At 39.2% G+C, this 26,252-nt stretch overlaps 2 protein-coding genes across 3 annotated transcripts in view; both read right to left on the bottom strand.

Moving 5' to 3' along the window:
• ap1m3 (adaptor related protein complex 1 subunit mu 3) overlaps positions 1 to 5,295 on the bottom strand; it is a 32,945-nt gene extending 27,650 nt beyond the window's left edge. The window contains exon 1 of the mRNA XM_077583995.1: positions 5,039 to 5,295. Within this exon, the coding sequence (XP_077440121.1) occupies positions 5,039 to 5,080 (42 nt within the window). The 5' untranslated portion in view covers positions 5,081 to 5,295. The remainder of the gene's footprint in view (positions 1 to 5,038) is intronic.
• A 2,033-nt stretch (positions 5,296 to 7,328) lies between these two features.
• c13h1orf210 (chromosome 13 C1orf210 homolog) lies at positions 7,329 to 24,494 on the bottom strand. 2 transcript variants are annotated; one of them, XM_077584404.1, is made up of 6 exons: positions 24,374 to 24,494; positions 23,005 to 23,127; positions 22,228 to 22,290; positions 10,800 to 11,205; positions 10,484 to 10,663; positions 7,329 to 8,196 (listed from the first exon to the last, which is right to left on the bottom strand). In XM_077584404.1, exons 4-6 carry the CDS (start codon positions 10,852 to 10,854, stop codon positions 8,003 to 8,005), a joined length of 429 nt encoding a protein of 142 aa, XP_077440530.1. In that variant the 5' UTR covers positions 10,855 to 11,205; positions 22,228 to 22,290; positions 23,005 to 23,127; positions 24,374 to 24,494; the 3' UTR covers positions 7,329 to 8,002. The 2 variants fall into 2 exon arrangements, with proteins under 2 accessions (XP_077440530.1, XP_077440529.1); XM_077584403.1 differs by lacking the exons at positions 22,228 to 22,290; positions 23,005 to 23,127; positions 24,374 to 24,494 and adding an exon at positions 19,194 to 19,283.
• Between the last annotated feature and the right edge of the window lie 1,758 nt (positions 24,495 to 26,252).

The raw sequence follows: 26,252 nt of genomic DNA, 5'->3' as shown, positions 1-26,252 counted from the left end.
TCAACATTGCCAATCACAACTTTGTCGTCCAGAAGTCAGGTCACAGGTAGGCAGGCAGGGTAGTCTTTTTAGAAACCTTATGGTGCCACTCTGGATTGTACATTCATTACAAATAGGCAAATTGATTTGTAAGAATATAGAATATAAATGTTTTGAGTTTCAAAATCGATCATACTCATACAAGATGCGCAATTGTGGCTCCCTCACACGAGAACTGAAGTTCCCTCTCCTAAAGACAAGCAATGAGCAGGACTAAATGAAACAGATTTCTTGTAAAGATTTAGCGTTATAGTGGATGCTCCTAATCTCATCAGCAGACAATGAATGTACGGATAAATTCATTTTAGACACATCAAATTATTCTGTACACCAGCAACTACACTGGCTTAGCATTTCTGAAACTGCCCGAAAGGGATAAGCCTCTGTCAACTCAACAATGTGGTTCGATCAAAAAGAAAGAACCAATTTGGGACTCTTATTTTGAAATACCATTTTGAAGACGGGAGTTTGTATCATCTACGTAAAAAAGCAACTGGAATGTAGTGGTTGGTCATCATGTATGACCTGAACAAAATAATATTAATTTTGTCCAACAAATTTCATCATAATTTAACTTGTGTGGCTAGCTAGCTTGTGTTGTTTAGATGGCTAATTGTTAGCCTCATAAATTTGACTTGCGTTGAACATATTACAAGTATGTGGTCCAACCAACCATCATCTGGTTGTGACTAAAGCTTTCCATGACAAATGTATGTCCTAAATTACTGTATAGATGTCCTTAATTATAGATAAAAGTAAAATAATTTTTATATAAATATTTTTAAATATTTTATGTGTTTTTATAAAAATAAAAAAATGAATAAATAACTGTGCTGGGTATGGTAAAATCATTATCTGTCAATGACCCATGTACACCATGCTGCATATTATAGATAACATGAACCAAATGAAAATGGAGAAGTATATGAGCAGAACATTTAACTAACTTAACTCTAACTTAACTCTTGGTGACGTTTCGTGTTTGAGTGACATCATGTTGATTCAACCAACATTAAATGTCAAAGAGCTGCAAGAATGTAGTTAATTTTGATTACAGACCACAATCACTACAAATGGATACAAATTACAAGTACAATAGTGTGTGTGGACACACAGAAAGCCATACAACCAACACAGAGCGATCAAAGCTCCAACGCTTGAGGGATCACACATGGTTTCACATGGTTTTGTAATGCAGAAGGCTGTGCTACATGATGCAACAGAGACAAAGAGAAATAAATGAAAAAGAAATGCCAGAAAGGTATTGTCATCTGAGCTAGGAAAAGAAAGGATTGAATGAATAGGTCACTGCTCAGATTCTGTGAGAGAGAACTACAACACAGTAGTACAAGTGCAGAGCTCACCGGTGAGAATTAAATAAAAGACAATTCCCCAAATCACAACAAACTTCAAGGCTGACATTGCCTGGAATTTACTTAAATGTACACACCAAATACAGAAAAAAAGATGTATTAGAACAAGTTCCAGGAATTGTATCACAAAAGATATATTTCAAATACTTACACTACATAGTGCGAGGCAAGGACCACATGTGGCCGCTTTACCGTGACAATGCACCTGCTCACAATGCCCTGAGCATCTGACATTTCTGTCAAGAAGACCATCTTCAAGGGATGTTCGATACCACTTTTTTTCAGACCGTTTTTCTTTTTTACCTGTACCAGTCATAAACTCTTGAATAGTCACTAATATCAAGTACCGATACCATTAGTATTCTTGTTACATACAATTTACAACCCCCAACCCCCCTCCTCCTCCTCCCAAAAAGGACAGATGATTTTAATGGAAGACCAATATACCCCAAAATAGCATTTTTCCTTCAAATTACACAAGAGTAATAGAAGTTTTCTATTCTTTCAATTTCTAATTTCTAGTTACTGATCATTTAACGGCGTGACCGATACTGGAGTCGGTTGTCGTCTCGAGTTATCAATACCTTGAAATAAGGCCTGGTATCAGCCCAGTCATTAATCATAAAAAATAACAATAAAAATCATACCACCAATTCTCATCTCATTGCACAGTGTCTTGTAATTATGTTTCCTATAACTGAAGTAATAAGCTGTTCTAAAGAGTAGTGTTGGTCCGATACCACTTTTTTGTTTTTTGATACGATTTCGATACCCGGTGCCGTATCGGCCAATGCCAATACCATACCGTTTGAAAAAACATGTTTGTTTGTTTGTTTTTATTCTAAAGAACTGAATACTCACTTGGATGTAAAATCATTACTATCTTAGTCCGGCCCTGCTTAAAAATCTTTATGAAACAGGAAATGCATGCACCGAACACCTGTTATCACACATCGGTGAGTGTGGGCTGCGTTTAAATGTCTTTACTAGCATTGGTTAATGGCATATACGCCCGTTATTTGTTAGTACTTGTCGATACCGATGCCAGTGCTTTAATGCAGGGGCCCCTCCCGATACTGGTATTGGTATCGGCACAACACTAAAGAGATCCAGATTTATAAGTCAGTAAGAGTACTAGCACAGCATTAAACAGATCAATGAATTGTAATTCTGATTAACACAATAAATGATTATAGGAAATCAAAGAGATTACAGACAGAGACACGCATTAAAATGACAGCGTAAGGCACATCACATTTATACAACAGCATGTGTCAGATCCACCATCTCTATTTTTACATCTGAGTTTGTCGAATTGTCGGCACACATCCATTCAGCTCCCGTCTATTTTCTCTACCGCTTATCCTTACTAGGGTCGTAGGTGAGCTGGAGCCTATCCAATATGACTTTTGGTGAGAGAGTCTGCATCTTGGATTGGTCGCCAGCCAGTTTCAGGAAAACAACCATTGTAGGCAGACCGTTACTTTACTAAGAACCTTTTGTCCAATTATAGTACTGCAATGTTGCTAAGTAAATTTTAACATTGCATGTAAATTGCCATGCCTAAAAAGTTTGGCTTAAGAAGTCCCAAAGTGCTGCTCACTATAATGAGACTATCCCACTGCTCATTACAACCCCAAGCCGAGGTTTGAACAGACTCAGTCATTAAAAATGCAATCAGAAGACAGTGGGAACAAATGAGGCTGTGCTGATTCCAATAGCCTGACATTTCAGTTTTCACAGCAGGTGACAGCACCATGAGGCCTGCAGCCCAGGAACTCCGGCAGTGAGTGGCAGGGGAAGAAAGAGATGTGGTCCTAAAAAGAGGAGCGTCAGGAAAACTGAAAGTAATGATACTGACTTTACTGACTTGCCCTTGGGCAAAGACAGAAAGCAAAAACCTTTGATATTTAAAATATCCAGGCTTGGTCCTCTTTACTGCTAGTTTATTTAAGTGAATACTGATTTGTTATCAATACCTTTTACGATCCTCAAACTGGATTATCCAGCTAACTAGCAAACATATTAAATTTCAAAGCCGAAGTAAATGCACTTTAAATCTGTTACAAATAGGCTTAAATAATAATAGCTAACAATCAAAACGGAGCTAAGCCTATTGTTACTGCAAAATGCTTTCACACAACACAACTTGAATTTATCTGCATAGAATATGTTTTTATAAGAATGGCGTGCACACTTGGTAGCTATGTGACCATTACTCGTGACCCAATTTTTGTGTGATCACATCACGCCAGGTCTGTTTAAGCTCCTCTCAGAAAAATGCGCTCTGGCTGCTTAAAAATGGGTTTTCCAAATCTATTTTAAATATGACAGTACAGTACAGTGGAGTCCCCTCTGTCGCCTCGGTTTCAATATGAGAATTTCCATGCAGTTTTTCGACGTTTCTTGCTGGCACGGCAAGATAACTCATTTTGATACCTCCAAAAGTCTTGAAAAGTAGCTTTTCTTTCTTTACACCACCATTTCATCTAATTTTGAGGTAATGCAAACAAAGTTACATTCAATTTGTATGATGCTTTAGAGCAGGGATGTCAAATATACGGCCCGCTGGCCGAATCAGGCCCTGAAAAGGGGTTTAATCAGGCCTGCGAGATGATCCTGTAATGTAAAAAAAAATGAGTAATGTCAACCCAATTTAATCGTGTACAAGTTGCATTGCTCATCTGAAATCCGTTCTCCACATTTGACCCATCCACTGAGGGAGCGGTGAGCAGCAGAAGGGGGAGCGCTTGGGGATCATTTGGTGATCCAACCCCTCAATTCCAACCCGGAATGCTGACTGTCAATCAGATGGGTCCCATTTTTATAGTCTTTGGTATGATTCGGCTGGGGATTGAACTCACGGCCTCCCAGTCTCAGGGAGGCCACTGAGTTTGACACCCCTGCCTTAGAGGATGGTACAGTGCCCAAATGTTTTGATCATTCCGAATTAATAATTCATATAATTGATTTATTATAATTATTATTACTGAGCTTGTGAAATTGTACACTTTGTTGTGGGGTGTTCCCTTAACAATTCAGTTTGTTTGTTTTTTCTTAAAAACTGGTCACAGGGTATTTTTTTAATTTGAGTTTGAAAGAAGCCGTCATTTTTGTCTGCTTTATGAAACATTTAAATGTAATAACTAATTTTCAACATATTGACCACATTTAAACACCATTTCCTTTCTATTTTAGGGTCTTAAAAATATTCGATTATTTTTGCCACATACATATAGTTGGTCATATTCAACCACCAATGTCTCATATTCAACCACCAATCTCAACTAAGATTGGTCTTGAGACAAATTAAATTGAAATGCAATATTTAAGAAATGATTAGGCGTAGGGCGTGCTTATAAACAATTGACCATTTAGAATAAAAACGGTATATTTGTTTTGCATACTTTGGAAAGGGACACCGGTTAGAATACAAGTTGCATGGTTGCACAAGAACAGCTCGTTTTTTGTAGAACCAGTTCGACAAGTTCTTTTCTCATTGACACGTCTGTCTTTCATGGAAACAGAAAGTTTCCATAATTGTACACTTCATAAGATCCGAAAAACTTAACCATTTGTTTTTGCTGTTGTTGAAGCAGGTGTTTTAGATCATTTTCAAAACTTACCTTTCCCTTCAGGTCCAGGATAAATAACGCCGACGCCGACATCTTCGTTGTGGGGTAAAATCCTCAGATACTGGAACCTAGCTTTATAAGTGTGTCTACAGTTAGCAGTTAGAAGTGGGTCACTTGTGAGCAATAATTTTAGCTCCCATCATCTTTCTTCCTCCTCTCCTCCACTCTGCCTCTTTTTGATGCGTTTCCTTACGCTTTAACTTGCAGAGCGTCGCTTCCTGCCCGAGTGTCAAGCTAGCTGTTGTTAAAAGAAAATAAATACTGTATTTCCGGTATGTAAATTCATGGGAGCCGTGCAACAAACACAGACTTCTCGTTTTGAAGAAGATAATCAGCAGCGACCTAATTTAGCGACACGGAGACTACTGCTGGTATAAAATTTGCGTTTGTTATGTGAGGTATCACTAAAATGTTACCTCAATGATTGATCATTTGAACTAGTCATCAGTCGTAACTAATTTGGCAAAATAATAAGTCCTTACTGATTTATCACCTGAGAAGAACAAAATACATAACTGTATTTAGTTAGTTAGTTATACATAACAGCTTTTATTCTATCAATACAGCTTGTTCCCATAGCTTTGCAAACGTTTTGAAAGCATCAGTACATATTTTATTGGCTAATGACAACTGAAAAAAATATACCTTCCTTGCATGTGTATTTTCAGATTAGAAAGATATTTTTGAGGGGAATGACAAAAGACAGCACAAGACAATACACAATAATCACTTTTAGCACCAACAAACAATGCTCTTAAATATGGCCATGGATGGGGATTGTCTAGCATCTCCAAATCTGTTGCCGTCGCAGTAAATGCTCCCGAGGTCACGTTACTCAGTCTATGTTATCCCTGTCCCTGTTTTTCAGTAACATCTGATTTTTAATTTGATGACAATATGTAATGTTGAAAGATGTTCTCTCATCTCTCATGAAACATGACGTATAAATATATAAGTATGAAGGTAAATCTATTTTCAGCCCACCGGATAACTCAAGCAATTTGAATTTGTGGAAATTTCCATCCACTTTTGACAGACACATTGCAATATTGCAACAAAATTGGAATATTATTTTTCTAATAATGTAGCGGATCTCTAATCTCCTGCTCACTTTAACTGATACATTTTAATGTACGTACAGTAATCAAATATGTTTGTTTTTTTGTTTTTTATGAAAACCTCCCTATATCTCCTGATTGTAAACTTGACATTCTGTGTTTCTTGAGACTTGGGTGCCAACATCACTAGGCCTTGGCTTGTTATTTCCCATCAGCTGGATGGTCACTCACCCGGTCAACATGTGCAGTTGGGACCCATGTGGGGTAAATGCGGGCTTCCTGGGTAGCAAGTGGGCATGGGCTATAAGTGGGCAATGAGACTGGGTTCCATGTCTTTGTGGGCACGGGCTTGAACTGGGCAAATGTAGTGGGTGCAATAAGGGTAGAACTGGTCACCCATGTCTGGGTCTCATATTGGCTAAATGAGTATGGGTTAAAACTAGTCACCATTTATTATGTGTGGGCTACGTGGGCATGGGTTACAACTGGTCCGCCATGTCTGGATCCTGTCTTAGTTGTGGGTGGGCTAAGTGCACTCTAAAAACAGTTGGGTCAAAAGTAACTGGCCAAGCATGTCTGGGCCACATACTGGCTAACTGGCAATCGGTTGGAACTGGTAACACAAAGAAATGTTACATGGGTTTACAAATTGGCAAAGGGGGCATGAGTTAGAACTAGACACCCATTTCTCTGTCCTGTCTGGGTTATGTTTGGGCTAAGTGGGTTACTGGCCATCCATGTCTAAGGCTCATAAAGTCTTGGGACAGGGGTTAGAAGTGGTCAATGTCTGGTTCTTGTATGGCTTTTGTGTGCGCTAAGTGGACATGGGTAAGAACTGGCCACTGATGTCTAGGTTTCATATGGGCTATACATGGGAAAAGTGCTACTTACACTGGTGCGAATGTTTGGTGGTGGTCAGAGGGGCTGTAGGCGCACACTGGCAGCCACGCTTCCGTCAGTTTGCCCCAGGGCAGTTGTGGCGACTAACGTAGTTTACCGCCACCAGGGTGTGAATGTGCGAGTGTATGAATAATGTATCCAATGTGAAATCTGATGCATTATTATTATTTGATTTTTGATTTTTTTATTATTATTCAAAGTAGACATGCAGGACCCGGAACACTTCATGGGCTAATTGATTGATTAACTATTGTTTGTCCATATAGAGTTTGTCTCAAAGCAAATTCTCATGACAGAAAAATAAGCATCCACAAATATTTTGTTTGTTTGCGAAAAGTTTTCTTTTATTTTTTTAAATAATGATGCATGACGTTACAATTGTGTAACAAACAAATGCTGTTTCAATTTTTTTCCAAAGTGAAATAACTGATGTGTCTGAAAGGTAAAGTGGAAGATGACAACTTGCTTCAGTACTGATTTTAGATTTTGCCTCTTTCTTCATACTGTTTTTATACCCTTACATTAATACAATAGACACTTTTATTATTAATTACTGCATTTTTAGTCAAGCAAAAATATGTACCCTGCATGGCCTGTGCTCCAAAATCAATCAAGTCACTCTGAAATGATGCAAAGAAATTGATTGCTTCCAGCTCATCATTACAATTGTCTTCAAATTTTATGACTTTGATTTTAAGTGATAAAATATCCTTTCTCTGAAAGCCTAAAATAAATGGGGCATGTTGCTCTTGGCTTCATATCTCAAAAACAATTTTAAAGGTCTGCACCCTTGAATGACACTTATTATCATTGTGTCCTTAAAATGCAGGTGTAATAAAGTGCTTGATAATGTCCAAATGCTTCAATTGTTAACTACACAGGTGGTCATTAAAATATGCAACAGAGAATATATATTTTAAAAAAAATGCAGGAGTGGACATGAGGATTCTCTTGAGGGTTCAGGAATTTGTGTAGCAAATGAAGCGAAAATGTACTTCTATGTAATGGTGAATTCAATCACATCCATCTCTCCCTCTATATCATCCAAGTTCTCTGCTGCTCTTTCAGCTCTCACTCTTTCACTTGTCGGGATATAGTTGTCCTCAATGAAGCCATCATCATCTTCAGCACTAACAGGATGGTGAGGGTTCATTTCACTTTCTCCATTCATATCAAACTCCACTTCCAAACCTGGACACCACAGCATGTTTTTAGTTCTAACAGGTAAAGAAAGAAAGGCTTATATACTGTACATGTTGTAGTATAGAATACAGTGTGATTGAATACTGTAAAATAACTCTTGACTCTCTCTTTCTCTCTGACTCTCTTTTCTAAAATTTTACATGTATTCATCCAGTAACATACGTAGCTAGTCCACTAAAAAAGAAATAATCTTTTTTGAAATTTGACCTCTGCATCTGACCCATCACAAAAATTTGACTTCTGCATTTGACCCATCACAGCTGTGTCAGGCTTGCTGAGTAATGGAATACATGTATCGGTATTCATATTTATGATCCCAGAGATTTAGGGGGCCCGCATGCATCTATTGGGAGCAAGCCGCAAACTTGACATTACAGTCAGGGTTCCTTTTAATGTTAACATTTTTCTTTACATCATGCTCCACCAAACTGACTGCACCTATCAGCTTGTATGTTTCCTTCAGTGTGAAATATTCGGGGATGGGTGGAGTGATAGCGGGTGGCATCATGCTCATCCCCACGGACATGTACAGACGCTCCCCTACTTACGAACATTCGAGTTACGAACAACGGTACATACGAACATGTCTGCGCGCATGCGCGCATGTCAAAAAATGTTCGTAAAGAGATGCTGTAAGTTAGATTTTGTATTGCGCACATTTTTCCGAGTACTGTAGTGCTTCTTTCCGCCGCTAATACCGACGCTTGGCGCTGTGAGAGCTCACCCAGCATTGGAGGCTCAGCAACGTGTCGAAGAGGAAGAAGAAGAAACGCCTGTCGCTCATAGATAAAGCCATCGCACTCTTCGAGCAGCAAGACCCAAATATTGAACGTTGCACAAAGGTTGCAAATCAATTGAATGATGGCATACAGTGCTACCGCATCATTTATGATGAAAAAAGAAGAAAACTGTGCAATCGTCGTTAGATCGCTTCTTTCGGCCAGTTTCTAGTAAATCCTCCAAGGAAGATACTCATCAACCCTCATCTTCTTCTCCTCGACCCTCAACTTCTTCCTACATTGAAGTTACGGAGGAGGAAGTAACTTTTGAAGCCCATTCCTGCGACGACGAAGAACCTCTCATGATATAAAATCCTCCTCTTCCTCCTCCTCCATCAAATCCTTAAGCATCGAATACACCTTCCAAAAGTAAGTTAAACTTCATTTTATTTATCTTATTACGTACATGTACATACTGTGTGTGTCTCTCGCTCTCTCTCTCTAACATACGTAGTACAGTACTGTACGTATTCTCTTTAAACATAAATTATAATACAAAATATAGCACTGAAGCAACTTACGAACAAATTCACCTTACGAACGATCGCTCGGAACGTAACTCGTTCGTAAGTTGGGGAGCGTCTGTAGTGTTATGTTAGCTAGTGTACGACACAACTGGGATGGAAACTGTCAAAAATAAGAGGAGGGCACCTTCGAGCAAAGCCCAAACTCCAGCTCGGACTCCGAAAAAATTGAAAAAATAAACAAAAAAGAAGAATGGTCTCGCTTTCCCTTGTTTGCAGAGTTGCCAACTTCTAAAGTGAATTTGTGGCTCGAATCCCTGTTGAGAAGTATTGAATGTATCTGTGTACTATTTTTTAAATAAATATTATTTTTCATATATGAACCAAAAAAGGAGAGCATTTGTTACCAAACATCACAGCTGAGTTTAGTGACAAAAGCAGGGAGCCATAACACACACGCAAGTTCGTCGGAGCGATGTCATCAGGTGGCGCTTTTTAAATGGCTGCCGCTAGATGACGTCGCATCTCGGCGACACAAAGTTAAAGGACCACACACAATTCTCAGAAAACCGTTCAACCTTCCTTCTTTCGGCTGCCGAAATTTCTCTTGCGCATCTCACAAATGCATGTTCCGTACAAAAGAGATAAACAAGCTTTTCAGCTATATAAGATTTATTGCCATTATTTATACACCCTGGCTTGGTGACCACTCAGTCGCATGGCACCTATGGAGATGGACCACCATTCTACCACACTGCCTACACCAAAGTCAGGTGAATGAATTGCTATGACACCATCGTTTATATTTTTTTAATTAAGCACTGCTTAACCTTGCTAGGGTCTCAGATGAGCTGAAGCCTGTCACAGCTGAAAATGGGTAGAAGGCTCAATAGTCACAATGAAAGATGACATGAACAGGTTTTATGACAAACTGCCCTTTGTTTTGTTTTTTACTCTTGGCATAGCTTGATATCTTGACTACCAAAACATCAACAATAATGAATCATTAAGTTGAATGGGTAGAGGACTAACCTGACTGCTCACACTGGCTAAGTGTCTCTGTCTCCCTCAACCGAGTGTGCCGATAGCTGGCCAGGTAGCGTCGAAACACTTGACACTTAGCCAAGAGAGCCATTAGAATGGACATGGAGATAGCAATGGTCAAGACGGCTACCAGGAACTCCCACTTGTGAGAGGTGGTCTTCCTTGTGTCTGAGAAAGCAAAATCACATCTTGGCATCAACAGTAAAATACATTTTCTTTTCAGTTGATATTTGATCATCTATGTTCAAGTTTTAGTATGAGACTAAATCAAAATTATTTTATAAATGTAGCTGATTTCCCTTACCATTCACAACTGGTGTAGCTGTGGGTAGTGTGCTTATATTTGACAATGCTTCCATCCCTATTTCCTTTTTCTTGGCTCGTTCCTGTGTGACTCGATTTGCAGCTTCTTGAGCAATACTTCCAGCTTTTAATAAAGGGTTTTACGAGTGTGCCCCATTTATGCAAGTCCAGGTGACACTACCAATTTTGTAATTGGTGCTTGGGTTGCAGTTCTTCAACGGGTCAAACTCACTTCACTGGAATCTCCTGAGATTATTTATGGAGGAAGTTGTATGGATTCACTCTTGACCAGAAGGGTGTTGTAGCCACAGAACACCACTAGAGGGCAAGGTTGAATGACAGAACACTCCAGAGTAGTAGTGAAAAATTCTCCACATCTGAGTAGATCGTCCTCATGTTCAGTAAGACTGAGTGAAAAAATAAAAAAAAATTACATACATGGAGATAAATCATTATTATAATCTTTATTGTATCTGTTTAAAATGAAATTCTGTAAAGATTAAAACAATAAAAAAAAATCCTTGTGAGCTGTGAATTATTTGTGCAAGTAAATACATATTTTATTAGTCTGTCATGCAAAGACAACAAACAAATGCCCTAAATCGAAATCTCTAAATCTCACATGTGTCATTGTGTCATCGTGAAATGTATGGACTATGGAGACATTGCATGCATTTCTCGAATACAGAAAGCCAAATTGATTTTGAACTGTCAGGAGCTCCTGAGGATAAGAACCACAACAGGAAAAGTGTGTCGCAAACAGGAAGCCTCGCATAGTGAGGAACCCTCCTCCTTAGGTCTTGTTGACACAAAATACTAAGCAAAAACCACAACATTGTGTTGGCGTGAACAGATTTATTTTTCTACATTACATGCATTACAGCTTCCTAAAAAACACAGTAGACCCTTCATATATATATATATATATATATATATATATATATATATATATATATATATATATATATATATATATATATATATATATATATATATATGCGGCCTTGGTCTTGTCTCGGTTCTCAATACTCTCTAGTTTAGATAATTTCTTGGCCAAAATGTAAGGTAAGGTTTAGACACTGTAAAGAAGTAAACTAATTTCCTGACTATTGAGTTCACCTTAATATAAGCTGCACCCACAAAATTTTAAAAAGAAAGACAATTTGCAGATGCCCACGTTGTTACATGGTATATTAACTAAGCAGTATTTTCCAAAGCCAGTTTCTTGCCTTTTTTCACACCGCTATATCTTTCTTGTGAATGCACACAACTGAGGGCAACTGTGGGGTGGTACAATTGGGATTGGGCCTTAATGTATTGGTGATTATGAAGCTTGTTAGCTCGCAAAAATCCCTATTTTAGTCGCAGGATTCAAAGCATGTGAAAAAAGTAGCGATAACGATGTTTAGCATGGTCATATTTTGCAGTGCCATAGAACCGAAATTAGTTCTAGTTCTACAGGAATGGCTAGATTGTGTTAGTGTACCTACTTCAGGTGCTGGTAAGTTCAACATACTATATTTGTCTATACATGGTAATACTACTTATATATGTATTATATATGCTTAGATATTATATTACTTTACAACATTGTCAGTGCTATGCTGCATACACTTGCTGACTTTTTCCGATTCATACGGGATACTCCATTTCTCAGCCATTTCTCCCGCTAATCTCACAATTTTACAGTGAAGTAAAGAGTTTTCATTTTGGGGAATATTTAACACAGTATCTGGCAACCTAGACTTGCTTGCATTGTAAGCGACCTGTTACGAAACTCTTGCTGGAGGCAGTGATAGTCAAGATTTTGATTTCACCCATAATACATCCAAGATTCTATACCAGTAAAGCAGTTGGAGGCTGGAGGGGAGGGGACGGCAGCATGCAGCGTGATACCGGTTCATGCATGGCAGAGATGGATAGTGAAAGAGACAGCTAGACACCTGACACTGGCCATCGAGAATTTATAGCGGCCATGCACCAGTCTCCCTTTCCCTACAAGTTGATTATACCTTTAAACCACCCCCGACATTTGATAAAATTAGAAGAAAAGAGTGGGCAGGCATTTTGGAAATAAATGACTCTCCAGACTTATCTCCATCTCTTCTCTGGGAAGCTGGGAAAGCAGTAATTAGAGGTAAAATTATATCATATTCATCTTATAAAAAGAAACAGGATCAAACATTAGAAAAAGACTTGGAAGATAAAATTAAACAACTGTCGGATGAGTACACAATAAACCCAAATAACCAAATATGGACTGACTTAGAAAATACAAAAATACAGTTAGACGATATGCTATCTAAAAAGACAGAGTTTATAATACAACAATTGAGATACAACAACTTTGAATATAATCACAAATCAGGTAAATTTCTTGCAAACCAACTTCAACGCAATCGGGAAAAATCTCTTAAAGGTGGTGAATGCACAAAATCACCAGAAGAAATTAATCTAATTTTTTACAACTATTATCGCAACCTATACTCAGAAACTAACAAGCCTAACTCAGAGCATTTTGAGGCATTCCTCAGTAGCTTAAACATACCTCAGTTAACTACTGAATATAAAGATATGTTAGATGCGCCACTTACTATAAACGAGTTGTACAGTGCTCTAGATAGTATGCCTAATGGCAGAGCACCTGGCCCGGATGGTTATCCGGCTATATTTTTTAAGCACTTCTGGTTAATGTTTCCTCCACTATTCTTAAGAGTAGTAACAGAAATTAAAACTAATGGTTACATACGCCCACACATGAATACAGCAGCAATTAAACTTTTATTAAAGCCAGAAAAAGACCCCACCCTTCCGTCAAGTTAACGTCCGATTTCACTAATTAACACTGATATTAAAATTATCACTAAGGCTTTTGCATCTAGACTAGAAACAGTAATCTCGACAATCATTCATAGCGACCAAACAGGCTTTATTAAAGATCGTCACTCTACTAATAATATTAGGAGGCTCTTTAACCTTATTAGCATGTCACAGCGGCATGATAAAAAGGCAGCTATTATATCATTGGATGCAGGAAAAGCTTTTGACAAAGTTAACTGGTCCTTCCTCTTTGCTGTTTTAAATAAATTTGGCTTTGGGAAGTCATTTATTCACTGGGTGTAAGTATTATATGATTCTCCTAAAGCTACAGTTACTATTAATGGGATTATATCTCAGAGTTTTACTCTACAGAGAGGCACAAGAGAGGGATGCCCACTGTCCCCTTTATTATTTGCAATATTTATTGAGCCGCTTGCATTAGCTATACGCCAGGAAAGAAGGATTCAAGGAATTCACTCTGTGGTAATAGAACATAAAATTAATCTATATGCCGATGATATTTTACTTTATTTAGAAAAGCCTGCTATTTTGTTAGGGGAAGTATTTAACTTAATAACTAAATTCTCACATTTATCAGATTATTCCATTAACTGGACAAAATCAACACTACTACCTATTACAGAAAATTTATGGAACCCTGCAAGCCAGGACCCACACTACTCATTTCCTATAGGTAATTTAAAATACTTAGGCATAAAAATCTCACCTAAATTAACTGATTTAATTCATTTAAACTTTACTCCACTTCTGGATAGCATTTATAGTGACTTGGAGCGCTGGAATAATCTTCCTATTTCTCTAATAGGACGAATAGCCACCATTAAAATGAAAGTTTTACCCAAAATAAGCTATTTTTTCCTCAATGATTCCATTTAAACCTACGGCTTACTGGTTCCAGTTGTTGGACTCGGCCGTTACAAAATTTTACTGGAATAAAAAAAAAGCAAAGATTAGTCTATCTACTCTTCAGAAAAGTAAATCCAAAGGAGGTCTAGAGGCACCAAATTTTATGCACTATATAGCTAACCAGCTACAATATATCATTCTATGGGCACAACCCAACAGAGATACTAACTGTTGGCTGGAACTAGAACAGAAGGATTGTAATAACCTCAGACTTCTAGATTTACTCTTCATTACAACATCGATTAAGCGACACAATTGTTTTAAAAACCCAATGATTTCCGCCACCCTGACTGCCTGGTGGAAGCCCAAGTGGAGCTCTGCGGGCTTTCTCCCCTATGGCATAACCCCGACTTTCAACTTAACAACCAATCGTTTTATTTAGGTTTGTGGGAGCAGAAAGGAATTACACATCTCCACCATCTCTTCTCAGATAATATGTTTATATCATATACAGCCTTGCTCCAAAAATACAAAATAAAAAACTGAATTTTTTTTCATTATCTGCAAGTTAAAAGTGTGATAAAGAAACAAATTACAACACTTCGGGGTACCCTCCAACCGCCTGTTTTAGCTAAAGATATTACCAAGCTTTCTCCAACAACAACAAAAAACTCTCAAAAATATATGTTATTTTCATATACTGATAAAATGTCTTTACCCATCTCGAAATGGGAGACAGACTTGTCTATAGCTCCGGAATCTGACTTTTGGATTCAAGTTTGTGAAAACGTATTAAAAATGACTAAACACACGAATTTACAACTTATCCAATATACAATTATTCATAGAACATATATTACTCAATATATGATGAAGAAAATGGGACTCTCAGACTCCGATATTTGTCTCCAGTGTTTACAAAACACTACAGACACTTATTTTCATGCTTTATGGTTATGCACTCCGGTTATGTACAGACGCTCCCCTACTTACGAACATTCGAGTTACGAACAACGGTACATACGAACATGTCTGCGCGCATGCGTGCATGTCAAAAAATGTTCGTAAAGAGATGCTGTAAGTTAGATTTTGTATTGCGCACCTTTTTCCGAGTACTGTAGTGCTTCTTTCCGCCGCTAATACAGACGCTTGGCGCTGTGAGAGCTCACCCAGCATTGGAGGCTCAGCAACGTGTCGAGGAAGAAGAAGAAACGCCTGTCGCTCATAGATAAAGCCATCGCACTCTTCGAGCAGCAAGACCCAAATATTGAACGTTGCACAAAGGTTGCAAATCAATTGAATGATGCCATACAGTGCTACCGCATCATTTATGATGAAAAAATAAGAAAACTGTGCAATCGTCGTTAGATCGCTTCTTTCGGCCAGTTTCTAGTAAATCCTCCAAGGAAGATACTCATCAACCCTCATCTTCTTCTCCTCGACCCTCAACTTCTTCCTACATTGAAGTTACGGAGGAGGAAGTAACTTTTGAAGCCCATTCCAGCGACGACGAAGAACCTCTCATGATATAAAATCCTCCTCTTCCTCCTCCTCCATCAAATCCTTAAGCATCGAATACATCTTCCAAAAGTAAGTTAAACTTCATTTTATTTATCTTATTATGTACATGTACATACTGTGTGTGTCTCTCGCTCTCTCTCTCTAACATACGTAGTACAGTACTGTACGTATTCTCTTTAAACATAAATTATAATACAAAATATAGCACTGAAGCAACTTACGAACAAATTCACCTTACGAACGATCGCTCGGAACGTAACTCGTTCGTAAGTTGGGGAGCGTCTGTATTTCTGGACTAAAGTCTTGGAAAAAACTTTCCGCTATCTTGGACTGTAGGATACCTTTATCTCCAAACTTGTGTTTGCTAGGTGACCTAACAACAACTGACTTACCACATAAACAATTTCAATCTACACTTGTAGCCCTTACTATCGCAAAAAAAAAAATTCTTGTTAACTGGAAAAATAAACAAACGCTGAATATCGACCAATGGTCTAACCTCCTCATAAATCACTTTTTAATAGAAAAAAAATCTGCCGCAAATAAAAACCAAATATCAAAATTTATAGAAACATGGTCTACGTATATGGAATATTTTAACCTAAATCTGGTTACTTAATTCTGCCTGTTAGCGAAAGCCACCACATCGCGATAACTTACATTGCTGTTTCTGTATTTGGCTATTTGTAACTAATAGTTGTGTTTTTATAGTCAGGAACCCAGTTGCTACCAGCAGGATCGAGCAGACTACATCAATCGACACCTTAATCACCAACTCCTGAAGATTCCCCTCCAATGGGCACTAAGGGTTAATATTCGGATTCACTGCATAACAGTGGGTTAATTCTATAGGTGCTGTCCCCCCCCCCTGGCTGGGCGTGGGCGGCTCTGCCCCTCTGTTGGCTGCTGGGTGGCGGCTGCGTCTTGGCCGTTCCCTGGGTCTCTTGGGGGATGCTGCGTTGCGGGGCTCTCCCTGGTGTCCGGGGTGGCGCCGCCCTGGCGCGGTCCGTCGCTCCGGGCCCGGCGACGCGGTTCGGGGCCTGCGGGCCGCCGGGGTGCCCCATGGTTCCCTCTCCCCTCCCCCTTCCTCCCCCTTGCTGCCTCTCCCTCATCGCCTCTACCCGCCTGTTCTCTGCCTCCCTGTCCCTTCTCCCTCATCACCCTTCCTCCTCCTCTCCCGCTCTCTCTGCGGCCCTGCCGCTGCCCCTTGCCCTTCTTGTCATCTCCTTCCCCCGTCCCTTCTCTCTCCCCTGTCTGCCTTCCTCCCCCTCCCCTGGGCCATCTGTGGCCCGGGTCTCGGGGCTCCGGGGGCCGGGCCGGGTGGGTGGATTGGTGCTGTGCCCCCCCCCCCCCGCTCCGGTGGACCTCCTGGCACCTCGAGCGGGCCCCAGTATCCGGGGGGCGAGCCCTATAGTATAGAGCAGTGCTGCGATCCCCTGTCCGTGTCCCACTTTCCTTTTCTTTTCTTTGGTCCTACCTCGGGTCTCCTGACGGCCTCACGACTCACGCTGGATTCTGAAGTGTTTGGTTTAGATGAACGGTATGGAATTTTTTAATAGGTTTTAGGTGAACTAATGAACTCACTCGCACGCACACACGCACATACACATACTCACCCACATACAAAATAAAAATTTATTTAAAAAATATATATATAAAAAATATATATTTAAAAAATAGAGCAATGATGATGACATGTCAGATCGGTAAAATTACCGAATGAACAATACTGAGCTCTCCAGAAAAAAAAAAAGAGAGAATTTTGTGTGTTTCCCAAACGGCCCATCCAATTTTGGCGAGTCGCCAGTTCCAACTTCATTGAACTACATTTTTTCTTTTGGACATTTGGACACCTCACCAAAATGGTGCGGTAGTGCACTATATAGGGAGTAGTGTGCAAATTTGGACACAACCCTGGACACAGGCAGGACACCCGAGGATCAGGGTTCCCTATCCTTAGTGTAAAAATTCATTAAGAGCACCTTTCCCATTGACTTTTTGGTGTTTTGCTAGACATTTGCATGCCTTAGTCTTCATGTTTTCTCCCTTTGAGGATAGTCAAAAGGGTTTTGTTTATGTTTATAAAAGCACATATCTCTCTCAATCTCACCAGTGATTTGGCCTTATATTTGCAGCCATAAGGCCTCTTCCTTTTTGTCTTCACCAGCCATTCTCTTTGGTAGGCTTGTAAACAAAGCACAGGGCACATTTATCTCTTCCTGTTCTGTCCACATAAAGGCAAAGCACACATGAGATCTACACCACTGCAGGCTATTGGAACTGTAGCGTGAAAGAAAAGGATTCAGAAGTAGTTTGGATATTTACAATATTGTACAAGTATTTGAACCTACATTTGTAAATGGTTTTGTCATTTTTTTATTTAAGAGAAGGTAATTTTCTGTTATTTCACAGTATTTTTCTGGCGCCCTAGCTACTGGAAAATTAACGTTTTTTTTGTTTGTTTTGTTTTTACAAAAAACATTTCAGTGTACATCTCATAAGATTACCTTTCAAAAAAAATGTTAATACCATGAATACTACCATCTATAGGATATTACAGAAATTGTAGTTATTTTCACTTAAAAAAAAAGGTAAATTCACAAAGAAATTATGTTAAAATGACATATTTTTACTGTTAATTTTTCAGTAAATATTTTTTTTCCATTTTTTAAGGGTTTTAAAGTTGAATGTTAGATTTTATTCCATTAAATAACAGACAAATATTTGTGAAATTACAATACATCAATATATATATACAAGTGACAACTTTAAAAAATTTTGTCAACCGTTTCATTGAAGCGAGTCGATGCTAAAGACGTAATGTATAAGCTTTTCTGGTTACTTTTATTTTTGTCTTACATTGAAGAAGGAGTGCATGATTCAGTACTCTTTGTTTGGAGTACAAACAATAAAGGGATAATGCCAACATGTCAGTCGGCATTATCTTTTTGCAAATAGTTAACTGTGTATTTGATTTAATAGTTGCACAAAAAATATGACTGACAATAGGCTTTATACCTTAGTCAAAGTGTGGGGAGATGAGATTACCAATTAACACATTAGATATTTAACAAATCAGAAATCAGGCTTACATGAATTGATGGACTCTCCATTATAAATAACTCATAAATATCAGAAAACAACAATGAACAACCAAGGCAACAGACAATTCAGAGGGTTTCAATACCTGATCACCAGTAAATCGGGCCTGCTGCTGCCTTTACGGAGTTTATGTGCCGTACGCTGTCTCTCTGGTTTCTGATTCACTCAATTTGTCTGTTTATAAAACTGAGAACCGTCGTGCAAAGGTTGAAGGAGGCGTGCCCTGCAGCTACTTGCCTGAAGGGCTGTTAATGAGTAACTTGGGAGTTAAGGTGTGCTCCCGCCTACCTGGTGTTTGTGCTCCATTTAGTGCAGGTAGTGTTATCCATTTGCACCAGACTAGAAATAGATTGAATGATGAGAAGGTTTTTGGATAGGCTACCATACTATTACACTTTCAGAAAATGGAAATGATTTTAAAAATATATATATTGCTCTGCCCCCTCTCCTGTAAATGATTTGTGACCAGACAGGATGTAGTCCCTCACATCAAACTTTTGCCCAAAGTCAGCTAAGATCAGCTCTTCCCACCACCCTAAACAGGTTAAAGTGGTATTGAAAATGGATAGCTGGATGCTCTGCCCCCAATTTTATTCCCCCAGCCCTTGCAACTACAAGGAATCATTGGTCTCCAATGGAGTTCCCTTCTTACAACACAGGCGTAACCCAAATTGAAAAAACCTTGGTTTGTGCACTGGAACAGAAAAGGTCGTACCCTTTGCATGGTGAGGCAAACCATGACTAATTGAATGGTGTGTTCAATCACATTTGTCCAGATAGTGTATGATTCAACAACAGGATATTGCCATTTAACTATTGCTTTGTCCAGCCTGCTCATTTATCGCAGGATTTACATTTTTTTTTAAAATGCCGCGATAGGTGAAATCTGCAAAATGGAGGTTGACTTTTATGAGGGGTGGGAATATAACGCCCCTAATAAGCCATTATGAACCCCTTCACACGGCTCCCACACTTCTTAAAGGGGAAGTCAACCTCCCCAAAAAATCTTGACAGTAATATGTTCTATGCAGCCCCACTAATCTAAATACTGTATTCTGGTTAATAATGTGTTAGTGGAATATGAGTTAAGCAGCCAATCACAGCTCAGCTTCAGAAAACACGTGAGCTGTGATTGGTCGTTGCCTGAACCCTGAACAACTGTGATGTCATCTTCAGTCGACCACAAGTGGCAAAATGGCCGTCCCCTGAGAGGGATAAAAACGGCTGTATTTTGCTGCTTAACTCATATTCCACATATGAAGAATGTTATTTAGACTAGTTAGGTCACAAAAAAACATATTGTTGTCAAAAAATGTTTAGGTTGACTTCCCCTTTAACACTTCATCCATTCATCCATCCATCCATTTTCTTAGCTGCTTTTTCCTCACAAGGGTCGCGGGAGTGCTAAAGCTTATCCCAGCTGGCCTCGGGCAGTAGGCGGGGTATACCCTGAACTGATGGCCAGCCAATTGCAGGGCACACATAGACGAACAACCATCCATACTCGCCCCTTTCAACACTTGTTACATGTAATAAATTCAACTTTTAAAATGCAAAATTAAGAATAAATACTAAAGTGCTTAGAGGCTGCGCTCAGAAAATAATGTGAGCGGAGAGCTCCCTGCATTGGAGGGCATGGAAGGGACGACGGAGTGTCACCTCAATAACTATGTTAAAGTTTGTCTTTTTATCTTAAAATGGCTTACTTTAATCAGAAGCCTGTGTCACATTATAGGCAAAGATACAATCGCAGTGGGTTAGTGTGACTTTTAACTGAATGACACATATGAGCAACGTTATGAGTTATGAGCGAACTTTTTGTATTCATCTTCGTTTTTTGCGAGGGGTGTGTGTGTGTGGGGGGGGGGGTCACACACACACAAAATAGTGAGGTAAAACTGCAATAGATGAAATTATGGTCACAAATGAAAACCTGCGATAGAGTGAAGCCGCAATAACGGAACAGCAAAGGGAACACTATACACACATATTGTAGGCTATAGTAAATTATCATAAAAAATGGTTTGTTTGATTTTCAGGTGGCGTGTGTGTGAGGAAGTGTTTTATTAGGCTGAGGAGAAGAAAACAGATGAGATACCGTAGCTTTTGTTTATTTAAGATGTACAGCATGTGGGGACAGAGTAGACATTGGGTGGCTCCTGAAAGGAAAACCAGGTGACCCTGAAAACAATAGAGCCACTTCCTGGACACTGGTCCATTCTCTCTGTATCTTTGTTTCTCCCACTCAGTCACTCTTCCCTTTTCCTTCTGCATGTTCCAACATACAGTACTTCAACTATGCATCTTGATGAAGTTGGTTGGGACAAGGATGTGCTGCGACAGTCAAATTATACCTCCGTTGAATTTTTCTTTTTTTGTAAAAACTCATTTGAGAATTTTTTGTTGTATCATTTTGCTGTCTGTTCTTTTTAGTTACTAATCAGTTTAGACTTTAACTGAAGATCAAATAACATTTAATCATTGAACAATTAATTTGGTCAACATGGAAAATATGGGAGCTCTGGTTGGGAGATGGTTTGAATTTAAGGTTTCCTATTACCATGGACAGGCGGATGATCGGATATTATTCATGGTCATTTTCACACCCTCCTTACGAACAGCACAGATTACAAATAAAAAAATGTGTGGTGGTATCATTCTTAAAACAAATCCCACATTTTTGTCAAATTCACTTACATATAGAAGTAATTTCTTCATTTGTAATTGCCTACAAACAGCAGCCACATGGTAGAGACCATTTCCATACCATTGTAAACAAATTTAGAATCTTTTGCTTAGGTGCAGGGGAGAGTGTTCAGGGGCTTTCTATATTTTTGCTACCAAGGGATGCTTGCTATTTATCATCTCAAGTAGTTGGTGGAGGTCTCAGGCCATGGTTGTCTCTGAAAGGAAGATAGGACAGCTTTGCGAAATCCTCTAAAGGAGGAAATGACAACACGTGTCACACTGTACAGAACAATAGCGAGGCAGACTTGAGGAAAAGTCATATAACAAACAACTCACATTGTGACCATTAAATATCACCATGAGATGGTACTGATCCAAGTTGAACTCATGTTTTCTTTTTGCCTTACAAAGTTACCTTTCTGAAAACTTACAAGGTGACAGCTTCACATTGTATGCATTTTCACCCCCATTTTGCAAGTCCTTATGGTCTCCGTCTGGAAATGTGATAACATGAACAAGGCAATTTAACATCTGCTTTTAATCTGAACATTGAAGGAAACAGCTACAAATGTATATACCTTTAAAAAGGTTTTCCATCCATCATGATAGTGAAATATGACCTTGTTTCTACAATTGCACACATAATTTCATTTATAAATTGTGTCTTGAATGCTTCTTGATTACCCAGATTCAGCAGTAGGCTCATTTGAAATTGATGGTGGTAACATTGAACTTTCCTCAATGTACAGGATTTGTAAACTAGTGTTACAGTAGCTAGATTGCACCAACCAATAAACAGTATAGTGAGAGTAAAAGTATACAGAAACTGTATTGTTGGTTCGAATGTTTGTGTTTGTCTCATTGTGATTGAGCTCAATCTAAACTGTGTTTCTCTGCTTACATTTGAGCGTTCCTGTGCTGTTGATATCGTTGCACTGTACATCTGAATAATCAACCATGTGTATGTCAGGTTAAAACTCATGTAACAATAACGGCAATAGCGTGATATCGCGATATTAAAACTGCCACAATATCGTCGTGTCACGGTATTAAAAGCAGCACATCTGTTAAAAAAAGTTAGGTTGATTTCCATTTGTGCAGTTCTCTTGGCCTGCACAGGTACATAGCTGTGCCGGTAAGTACAACAAAAACTATGTTTTACACAGGAGCTGATACCCTCCACCCTGTAACTCCATAACTGCCATTACCTCTGCAGGCCTTTCCTGCCTGTAGGTTGACTCCTGCCCCTGTACTGCCTCCACTTCCTTCACACACATATCAGCCTGGAGCAGCAGTCCCTCTTCCTGAGTCTGGCTCAAGTTCTCTGGACACTGTGAACAAGCAACAATAGCTCATCTCACTCACTCTCTCTCTCTCGCACTCTCTCTCACTCAGATCACATTTCAGCTGTACATGATTTGATATGTACTGTATAACACAGTCCAAATTCAGCCAACAACATTTAATTGTGTTGGGGAAAACACTACCCACATATTTTGCTTGCCTTGCCTGAGAGTCTGCTGACTGTCAGAAAATGTGTTATCCCGTATGATCCCCCTGGAGGGGCTCTCTGCCCTTTCTCCATGTTAGATATGAAGGTCGACTCCTTGCTGTTATGATTGGGATTAGTCCGATTCAGAGCCTTTCCACAACACCAGTAATGAGTTGCGTGTCTGCATTCGGTACAGCTACCTGTGAGGTCACCATGGAGGGTTTGTTTGGTGTCAGGCAGAAAGGTCAGCCTATTTTGCATCTGCTGATGGACCCATATCACCCTCATCACCATTTCCAGAGTTTATATTCACCATATACAGACTGGCAGATTGGGGTTAGCGACAGGTGACGTGCGGTGTCAGCCTGCCCAATTCCGCCGGGTGTTTTCTTTTCATGGGGACTGGAAAATTGGGGAACTACTTTTTGGAAAGTGTTAAAAGCATAAGGATATACATTATGTGGACATGTTGCATGGACTTGTGAACATGATAGGCGGATGATCGGAATAATATTCGTGGTCATTTTTACAACCTCTATACAAACAGCACAAATTACAAATAAAAAATTGCCTGCTGGTATCATTCTTTAAACAAATCCTTTTTTTTTTTTTGTCAAGTTCACTTACATGTTAAAATCATAAACACATACAGCGTGTGGACATTTCAGACACAACAATGTGAAGATATAGGACGTGTAACGTGCTGCAGCATTACAGAATTTTAGCATGGAATATAAAAGAAAATTAATAAATATCACTATGCCACTATTCCTCGGGTAATGATAATGAATAAAATAATGTTTTGTGTGCGTGTGTTTATTTATTTATTTATTTTTGCTTCCTCTGTCATGTGGGACGTGAGTGATTGAGGACTAGCGGACACAAATGCAGGAAAATAAGAAAGTGAAACTGAATCAAGTGCAATGCGTGGTACTTTAATGAAACATAGGGGAAAAGGTGAGCAGACTGGACATGACATGACCATGACCATGACTGGACATGACGTGACTGGACTGGTCGCCATGACTGGACGGGACAAGACTAGACTGGTCACCGTGACTGGAACAAGTGTGACGTGAAGGAACCTGATTTGCCTTGCCTTGACTTGACTTGCTGTGGAGTGGCTATGGCGACGGCGGCGTGGTTGTGATGAAGATCGACGGCGTGGCTGTGACAAAAACAACTTGGCAGTGACAAAGACTTGACACACGAACTTCCATACCTAACGTAAACAATGTACCCACACAACAGACTAAATACACAAACACTAATGAGACACACCTGGGCAAGGGAAGACACACACAGATGGATGTGGTTAGACATAACGAGACAAGGGAAGAAACCAGGAGCATATGACAAAAAGACCAACCACAGACAAAAATCCAATCGCCACAGAACTGAAACATGACACCCTTAGCATTTACAACAATACAAATATCAATTGCAGGAAGAATATTTGACTGTTTTACAAAACTTTGTCCTTTAGTGTTTCATAGCCGGGGGATATTTGAACATCATTAACTTTGTCTCAATAGTTAAAAAAAAAACTTTCTCCAGCCACAGCCCCCCCCACCCCCCTAATTTTTGACAATTTAAAAATAGCTAATACCGTCCGGTTAAATATGTCGGGCCCTAATAATACAATTATTGAATGTAATTTGAGCGAATGTGTTATTTCAGATGTGTGTGTCTAGAACTGGTAACCCTTTCCATTAATCAGTACCCAAGAAGTAGCTCTCTGCTTCCTAAAGTTAGGTAACTCCTGCACTATACATGATTTGTGTTTGTATTTTCCATGAAATAACTAATATTGTCCAATTAAATCAGTAGGGCTCAAATAATACAATTATTAAAGGTAATTTGAGCAAATTTGTTATTTCAAGATGTGTGCAGCAAACTAGTAGCCCTTCCCTTTTTTTCATTTCTTTCTTTTTTTTTTGTCTCCTCAGACAAAACAAAACCTTTCAGTTGTTTTGCAGCTTCTGCCATGGCGGCAACAATCGCGAGTAGATGTTCTAACTTCCATCTTTGTAATGAATTGGGAAATGGGGAAGTGGCGTATGCCCACATTTGTAGTTTTTTTGTGTGTGGCAGGGTTCCTGCCACCCTCCTCAAAGTTGTTTAGTGCCAGTAAATGTGATACAGTCCCCCTCAGGCCATTACAAAGGTACCAATTATCTATCAGCAAGAGAAATGTGAAATGTTGAAAAGTTCCTAAGAGTTGCTTTAATATATCTCGATTAGATACATCCTCTATATCTTCTTATGTTTAGAAACTAAACCAGGCACAAAAGGGCTCCTGATTCATCCATCCATCCATTTTCCGAACCGCTTATCACTCTCAAGGGGGTGCTGGAGCCTATCCCAGCTCTCTTCGGGGAGCAAAATTAGTGTAAATGAAAGCAGAATGTTCTGCGATAATAGTGTTTGAGCTTTTAGTTTGACATAAAGAAAGATTGCTTTGAAAACAAGTGACTTCTCAAGATTTTATGGCCCTTTATCTTTGGGGGAAATCCGATTTACAGGGCATTTAAGAAATGTATAGGCACAGCCCCAACAATATCACACACTCCATTCAGGGGTCTTGGAAGGTGTGAGTGATAGCCTTGCCTATAGGCTCTCTGGGCCCTGCAAGATCAGTGCGTGTGGAGCCGTGCCAGTTCACCACACAATGAGGGGAAATGGGAATTTAATACAAACTTTCTCACAAATTTGCAGAGAACTCTTGTCTGAGTTTAGTCTCACTCAGAGGAACTATAAGCTATGCCATCACCACCTCCAACAACAAAATGTCACAAAATATTACACACACTGAGTATCACATTTTTGTAAATGTACTCGGCAAACTCTGTGAGGTAGGTCCTAAGTTTAAAAACATTTATATTACACAGGAGCAATAGTGTCCAAGTAAACAGACTGTTTTCACTTATGAAATCATGTCATCTAATGGGATTTTGACAACAT

The sequence above is a fragment of the Vanacampus margaritifer genome, chromosome 13 (genome assembly GCF_051991255.1).
Source record: "Vanacampus margaritifer isolate UIUO_Vmar chromosome 13, RoL_Vmar_1.0, whole genome shotgun sequence".
Lineage (NCBI taxonomy): Eukaryota > Metazoa > Chordata > Actinopteri > Syngnathiformes > Syngnathidae > Vanacampus > Vanacampus margaritifer.
Note: the sequence above shows the minus strand (reverse complement) of the source record. Positions and strands in the feature narration are given on the sequence as shown.

Bases quoted from the DNA above. Each gene is read 5' to 3' on its own strand.
- c13h1orf210 (XM_077584404.1), bottom strand. From the start codon at position 10,854: ATGGAAGCATTGTCAAATATAAGCACACTACCCACAGCTACACCAGTT. The intron at 10,664-10,799 runs GTAAGGGAAATC...TTGCTTTCTCAG, and splicing joins AGCTACACCAGTTGTGAATG to ACACAAGGAAGACCACCTCT. The intron at 8,197-10,483 runs GTTAGTCCTCTA...TGTGGTGTCCAG, and splicing joins TAGCCAGTGTGAGCAGTCAG to GTTTGGAAGTGGAGTTTGAT.